General features: G+C 52.2%; 1 protein-coding gene across 1 annotated transcript; it reads right to left on the bottom strand.

Annotated features, from left to right (window-relative positions):
• Positions 1 to 3,484: 3,484 nt before the first annotated feature.
• ITPRIPL2 (ITPRIP like 2) lies at positions 3,485 to 4,969 on the bottom strand (the record flags this gene model as incomplete). Its single annotated transcript, XM_079543089.1, has 1 exon — positions 3,485 to 4,969. The coding sequence occupies one exon, from the start codon at positions 4,967 to 4,969 to the stop codon at positions 3,485 to 3,487; it is 1,485 nt and encodes a 494-aa protein (XP_079399215.1).
• Between the last annotated feature and the right edge of the window lie 3,161 nt (positions 4,970 to 8,130).

Raw genomic sequence — 8,130 nt, 5'->3', positions numbered from 1 at the left:
GTTTATTACTACAGTGAAATATTAAAATAAGAACACCAACTTCATGGAAACAACAAAAGTGCAATTGTAATTTGGTATTAAATAGGAAAAGAATGCCTTAAAATGGACATTTTGAGCCTATTAACACTTTTTGGAAAAAAAAAAATAGCAGCTGAACACTTTAATCTTTGGTCTAATTATTAACCAGCAAAAAATAGTTGTACCAAAAACATCCATTGCAGACAGACATGTAAAGTTTACATACTCTGTATATTCAAATTAAAAGAGGAGGAATGTTTCTGAAACATTTAGTCAGATAAGAAATGATGCCCTTGCAAAATACATAGGATTTGTCAATACAAAAAGAAGTCACACATATGCATTCTGGTAAATAAACTTATTCTTTTACAAATGCAACTTTTCAGTGTTCATAAAAACGATTTCGTTTGCACAAAACCTCTGTAAAATTAGCTTGCAGATAAAGAGAACCAAGAGCCCACATCAGTGCTAAGTCACATGCTCTTTCTTCTGCATTTTCATTTCAGCTTACACACACACAGAGGATGCCGCGCTGAACTTACAGCACAGTCCTGACCTTAATGCACAGCACATACATGCTGAGAACACTGCTGTGTGACTGCAGCACTGCTTGCTGGGAGGAGGGATTCCTGCAGCTCAGTTCCATGCGCTCCTCCTTGCAGACAGGGCTCTGCGAGAGCACCAAGGCACTGCAGCCACTGCTACTGCTGTTGTGGTTCTAACAGAACCCAACTGCCATCAGCTCCTTCTGCCAATCGTATTCATGAATGTCTGACCTACATTAAATAAAGAAAATATACTTAATGTCTCAGGTGCATAACAGAGCTGCAAGTTGGTCCCCCAGCATGCACGTGGTGCTTTGGGAAAGCTTTCCCAAACCAAGGCTAAAGCAAATATCTTCTGCCACCAGTCATCATAAACTCAAAATTCCTCGCTGAGCAAGAACTTACACTGAGTATCAGCCTATGTGGCTTATTAAAGTGAGTTTTTGCCTAACTGTTCATCCGAGATGGATTCAACCTATTTGGAAATACAGCCAAAACAACACTCAGTTAAATTGCTTTTCCCTTGCTCCAGGTCTGCCTCACTTTCAGATCTCCTCCAGCCTCATCCTCACCTTCAGCTCAGTGCATCTTCATTGACAGCTTGCCACCATTCTCACTCATCCCTCAGCCCAACTTCCATCACCTAAACCACTCCTACTCTCTACCATCTCCCATTGTCAAGAATTGCCTGAACGCAACCATCTTTTCCTTCACCTACACTTCCACAACAAAGTTCTCACCCTTACAGCCTTCCACCAGTACAGGACACACACCAAGCATGCATCCCTCTCACAGAAGGAATTACTTTTCTGAGAGAGGGATGCACAGTGATGAGAACAAACCATCAGCCAGCTGGAGTGGCTGTGATGCCAGAATAAAGAGCTGGAGTGTTTCTGTTGGGTGTGCAGGCAGCCACAATGCCCTGGATTGCTCATCCAGTCCTTGAAGATCCAATGGTGTTGACCACAGCCCTGCAGTCATTTCAAACACCAAATAATACAAGTCTGCAAAAATAGTACATATGGTCTGCTACAAAAAGACAACCAAGGTAGCTTACTTAGCCTTAAATACCATGTGCAAAGAACATTTGATCAATACTACCTTCAAATACACTGGTTTTATTTGTAGAAAGAAGCACGGTGCTTCAAATATAAAAAAAACCCAACTTGCGGGTATGACCTTGTCTATAATTACCTGAAAATAAGACTGCAAGAGCAGTTAAAAAAATAGAGACAGAAGCAGGCAAACATCTGCCTGGGGAGTGTTTCCATTTAGAAAAATAGATTTGTATAAAGCTTTGTAGATCTTACAAATGTTTTGTGCTTTGTTGCATAGAGCTGTGAATAAGGCACACCAGTATGTACATCAGGGAGGAGTGTCTCAGTAATTTCAAGTCATCCTGAAGCATCCCAGGGGTTACCTTTCATAATTTATAATCCATTTCAGAGTGCTCACCTAGGAGTGATGGTAGCAGAGTGGTGGTAATGAAGCACACGTTCAACTTCCTGAGCATCAGTAATTCAGTAACTCAATATTTTAACTTAAAGGTTTGGAATTCTACATTTGCTGACACCCTGGGAGACATGAGGGTCCCATACCGGCTGCAGTACAGCTCTACACGCCATCCCAGAGACACAGACACCAGGCAGAGGCTGACAGCCCGAGCACTCCTTCAAGCTGAACCTCACAACCAAGACAAGGGAGAAGCACAACAAACAGCTCAGTGCTGCCTGTTCAACCCTGTGAGAACTCTGGGAAGTATTCTCACGCACTCTTTCCATAAGGAAGGGAAATTACCTCGCTGATGCTTACGTTTACAATACATCAGAAGCCACAGCTGCTTCGCCGTACCATGAATAAGTGCTAAACCATTTTTGAGTACCCTGAAATATTTTACTTCCTCCTCCCCACAGTAAGATAACAATTTGCTCACACTAGAAAAATCCCATCAGGTCATTTGGTCAAAACAGTGCCACAAGCAGACAGATGGTGGCAGCCCCAAAAGCCACCAAACTGCTCCTGGAAAGCACAGGGGCGCAGCAGGCAGAACACATCAGTGAGATGCGGACTGGTTGAAGCCTGGTTCCAAACCTAACAGGAAGTTTGTGTTGTTGTTGTCCTCGTGTCAGAGCATGTTCTGAGAAAATCATATGCAACATATCTCAAGAACAAGAACCCAGAGTATTTCTGTAAAAAGAAGGTTTTCCTGAGGATGACTCAAACATCACCCCTTTAATAAAATACTAATGCCTTCTCCACAGTGAGTATTTAGTGCAGCCAATTACCCTAAAATTAAGGCCTTTGTGAAAATAAAGTGCTATTTGTTTCTTTTTCTCAGTATTTCAATCCTTCAGCATAACCTTCATTTAAAACAGAAATGCACAAGTAGATTCTTCATGCTATCATCAGAAGTTTCACTTCTCCCCCTAGTTCTGCTTTAAGATGCTTATTACATTTCCATTCAGCACGATGTTTTACATTACACAGGAAATTTAAAGCATGTCACTGAGCATTTCAGACTGCGACCAATACCTATGCTCAAATGCTCATCTCATTTTAAGAGCACCTCGGCACAGTAAGAGGTTTTGTTTGTGCTCACCGGATTTTTAAATCCCAAATGGATTTTGTACCCTAAAAATCACATCTCAGAAAAGGTCAGTTTTGCCACTAGGGCAAGTTAAGATAGATTTCCAGAACTGTCAGTTTGAACCGACCAAAAGTAACGCTTTCCTACCAAGGCACTTCCCCAGAAATTCTGTAATCCTCCTACGAACAACCCACCACGACGACATTAAAAATAAAAGCTATCACCATTTCCTTAAGTCTCAGCCTTCGGTTTCCCAGTTTTCTCAGGTTCGGGGATAAAACCACAGAACATCCCAGCGGGTCCCACCGCGGGCAGCCGGGCGCACGGCGATCCCTCACTCCGCGGGCAGCTCCTGCCGCGCCTCGGCGCCGTGCCGGCACGCAGCCGGCCGCAGGTACCGGGCTCCGCCGTACGTCCTGATGAGGTGCGGCGCCTGGCTCCAGGTGTACAGCAGCTGGAAGGCGGCCAGGTCCAGCGTGGGCCCATCGAAGGAGGCCAGCAAGTTCACCGGGGCGGCTTCCTTGAGGAACCTGGGCAGCGCCACGGCCTCGGGGAGGCTGGCGTTGCCCAGGAAGAAATGCATCAGCGTCTGCTTGCGGAGGCAGTCCCTGAGGTACATCACCAGGTCTTCCAGGCGCTCCACCAGGAACCGCTCGTCCCAGGCCTCCAGGGGCCCGTGCAGCATCAGGGAGAAGAGGGCCGTCTTCAGCACGTAGGAGGAGAGCACCCGGCCCCACTGCGAGCAGAAGGGCTCCTCCAGGCTCTGCCCGCGCAGGTCCCGCAGGCCCTTGAGGAGCTGCAGGCACTTCAGGTGGCAGGACGAGGCCGGGGCCTGCTCCTTCAGCCAGGCCAGCAGCCGCTGCTCGTGCCGCGAGGCGTTGAGGCCCCACAGCGCCTCGTGGGCCGGGCCGGCCGGCGGCACGTCGGGGGGCAGCGCCGTGAGGTAGAGCGCGTCGCCCAGCGGGATGGCGGGGATGAGGCGCACGGCCATGGAGATGTGGCAGCACACGTAGTCGGAGCAGGGCCGGATGTGCAGCGTGGGCGGCCGGCCGGGGCAGGCGGCCAGGCTGATGCGGCAGCGCTCCTGCAGCCGGTAGCGCACGGCGCCCAGGCAGCGCTGCAGGTGGCCTTGGAACCAGCGCAGCACCAGCGCCGAGGAGAGCAGGCGGCGTCCCCGCGGATCCGCGCAGAAGCCCTCCACGAAGGGCCGGTAGCGGCGCGGCCAGCCGGCCCCCGCGGGCGCCCGCAGACCGCAGACGAAGGCTCCGCTCGGCGCGGCGCGGCACGGCTCGGGCTGCAGGCGCGGCGGCAGGCGCAGCGGCACCAGGACGTCGAAGCAGTCGGGACTGCACACCTTGTGCTGCTCGTAGGCGCTGCCGACGCGCACGAAGTCCCCGCGCAGGCTGAGGGCCGTCGGGCCGGGCTGCAGCCCCTGCGCCTTGGCGGCGCGCACCAGCTCGGCCACCACGCGCCCGACGTGCGCCTTGCTGTGCCCCAGCACGTGGGGCGAGAGCCGCAGCCGCCGCGCGTGGAAGCCCTCCAGGGCGCCGCGCCGTGCCGCCGAGGGGCCCCAGCCCCCGCCGGGCCTCGAGCCGCCTCCCGCCGCGCCGCAGCAGCGGGCCAGCAGGCAGCCCAGCAGCAGCAGCGCCGAGCCCTTCAGCAGCGGCACCGAGCCCGCCTCCGCCGCGCCCTCCTCTTCCTCGCCCTCCGCCGCCGCCGCCGCGCGGCCCCCCAGGGCCTGGCAGAGGCAGAGCAGCGCGGTGCACGCGCAGGTCAGCAGCGGCCAGAAGGCGCGCGGCTCCGGCACGCGGGCGGCCATGGCGCGGCGGGGGTTCGGTCCATGCCGGCCCCCGCCGCCGCCGCCGCCAGCCCTCTCGTCCGCCCCGGCCGCCCCCAGCGCCGCCGCCCGTCCGAGGGCGAGGGGCCCGCGTCCGTCAGCCCGCCGCCGCGAGGCTCCCTCTCTCCTTCCTCTTCCGAGGGAAGCAGCGCCGCGTCAGCCGCAGTGAGCTCAGAGGAAATGCCACGGGCCCGGCCGCGCCGCCAGCGCCGGGCGTTGGCCTGCCGGGGGCGGCCGGCAGCGAGCGGAGCGGGGCGGGGAGGGCGCCGCCCAACGCCTCCCGCCGGGCCTCGGAGCCGCCGGCGCGGGGCGCCCCGCGGGGAATCGGGGTTCCCGCACCCTGACGGCCAAGGAACGGTCCGGACCCCGAAGAAGTTCCTTGTGTGCCTCGTGGGGCCCTTTCCCGTATGACAGCTGCCGCGGTGTCACCCCGCTGCCGTCGCGATGCTGTCGCTGCACGAGGGGAGCGCAGAGCGTCGGGCTGCGGCCGCCCGTGCGCTGCTCCGTGGCAGCACCGCACAGACGCGGCTGCTGCGGCCGTTCGAGCGGCCCTTAGCTCTGGTTCCAGACGGCAGAACGTCCTCAAGCTGGGTTTCTGTGATAAATAGAAGTTGGCAATCCTGAGGTCAGTGCAGATTGGAGCCCTGGCCTTGGCCCTTCTCTGTTCAGTACATGTTTACTGGACTTAGAAGCTGTTTACTGAAGCTGAAGGAGCATCTCTATAAGCATTGTGTTCTGGTTTCACTAATGGTGATGGAATCAGTGCTGTGTAATGACAGCAGACCTGCCAGAGGTCCCGTGAAGGCAAAGGAGCGGTGCTTGAAGGTAGGAGATTGAGCCCAGCAAACTGAGAATGCAATTGCAGCCAGAGAAAGGAGTTAAAAGAAGGGGCTAAGCACAAGAGACAAGCTGTGCGAATGTTTGTTTTTGTGATTTCTCTTCATATGAAACAAACCATTACTTCAAGTGCATCAAGCTGTGCTTTGCAGAAAGCACTCAGCTGAGCAGCCACAATGCTGCCCCCAGAGAAGTCAAAGCGGGTAACCAAGGCCAAGCAAAGTGAATTACTTCAAAAGCAACCAAAGCAAAAATGTTTAGAAAGCACATCTGTGCTGGTATGAAATCCATCCTTTAAGATACTATATTGAAAAACACCACTGAACTATATAAACCTATTGGCCCATAGCTTCAGTTCTTAATAGCATCTGCTTCTTTACACCCCCAAGCCAGCACGTTTCATGTCTTCAGGTCTTGCTATTGGCACACCAGCTTTGGATCCAGCCTGTACTCTCTCCTCACACAGGGCTGATGTGATGAGCTGCAAACAGTGCTTGGCAGACACACGGCCACATCTGCAGGAGGCAACAGAGCTGTGCTGAGGCCTGGAGCTCCGCAACATGGCCGGTGCAGCAAGACCTGCACACGGGGAAAGCTGCAGTCCCCCACAGCCATGCATGGAGGTCCTCTGGCTGGAGAAAATCCAGACATCACCTGAGCTAGTGGGACATGAGCCAGGGTTGTCTAACAGCAGCGTTCCAGCAGCCACTTCAGGGGAGTGCAAGCTGGGGCTCAGCATACACCTGTATGTCTCCCAGGCAGTGATGTGGCAGGCTTGCTCAAGATGCCAAGTAGCAGGTTGTACTCAGTAACCACGACCCCAAAATCAGGACCAGAGTTAGCTCACAATTTTGATTTTTATCTCCACGGTTTAAATTACCAGCCTGTCCTTTCTCACCTTTCAGCCAGCAGCAAGGCAAGAACTGTGGAGCCTCGGCTGGTGGCCTGTCTGCAGAACCTAGGCTGCTTCAGCACACTCTGAGCACAGGCCAGCTCTCTGGACAAAACACTGAATATGTCAGATGTTGGAGACAACAGGAACAAGCAACTGCCCAGTTTTGCTGTAAAGACCTTACTTGGAAATTGCCATTTAAAGAGTGACTCCATCTCCCCAGTCCCCCAGGCTAACAGCATTTCTGGCTGCTGTACCAGAAACAAAGGGGTCAAACACAAAACTACTTCCACTTACCGAATAGCAAGAAGTGTCATTTCTCATTACCCATCGTTCCAGTCCTACCAAAATTACTCCACTGGGACTCTTTGCTTTGCAATGGAAGCAGCTCATCCATGTTACTACATCCTATCAACAGTCTGCATTTTACAGCTCATCACAGAGGAAAATAAACAAACCATGTTATCTTGTCTGGAGTACAAGCTCCTCTTGTTTCAGGCAGCAAGAACAGACTGAACCTGGGTACAAGGAGCAGTGGTAGGCTGCCCCTCTGCTTGGCCTCCCACTGCTGTGTGGGAGATGGACTCCATGCAATACACTCACTTCTGAGGTGGCTGTCAGATACATTTTCTGTCTCTCCCAAAAAATAACAATGCATTTGTTTGGATTAAAATAAATATGCTTGCAAGAAAGTTATAACGTTGATGCTCCTTTCCCCCCCCTTAAGCAATAATCTTTTTTTTTTCCCTTCTGTATAAAAATAAAGAATGAAAGGGTTTTTTTTATTACAGTTGCATGCTCTAGAAAAATAACAGGTTGTACACAAATAACCGTGACCTCAAGATCATAGCCAGAGAGAATGCACAACACTGATTTGTACTACCACTGTTTAAATCACCCATTGTTTAAACAAATATTATCTAAGCACTTGCTTCAGAATGCCTCATATCCAGGATATCCTGTTCATTAAATAGGGAACGGTGTTATATTTAATCACATACAACACTGAACTAAAAATGGACATCCCGGTCCATATCATTCATGTGATATTTCCAGAGGAGGTTTGTGGAGGCAAAAAGACGTGTTGGGTATGTGGCATCCATTAAGTTTTCCACAGCGAGCGGTATTTCATACAACCTTGTAGCTGAGATGTCAGTGCTACAGCATGCCAGACCCTGTCTGAGGTGTGAGAAGAGCAGCCCGCACAAGGAGCTCACTATCTGAGGAGGGAGAAGCAGCAGCAGAGACAGAAGGCACACACAGGTGCCAGTGTCAGTCTGGTGCTCTCACCACCTACCTGAGTCGGAAGTCCCTTCTGAGACTGAGCAACCCAGGCCTCCAGGACATGTCCGTGGATATCAAGGAGTTTGGGTGTGTAGGACTGTTGTTACATATCCTCTCTTAAGGTATTTTC

The sequence above is a fragment of the Tetrao urogallus genome, assembly GCF_951394365.1.
Source record: "Tetrao urogallus genome assembly, chromosome: 15".
In the NCBI taxonomy this organism is placed as follows: domain Eukaryota; kingdom Metazoa; phylum Chordata; class Aves; order Galliformes; family Phasianidae; genus Tetrao; species Tetrao urogallus.
The sequence above is the reverse complement of the archived record's forward strand: the minus strand, read 5'-3'. Positions and strand labels throughout refer to the sequence as shown.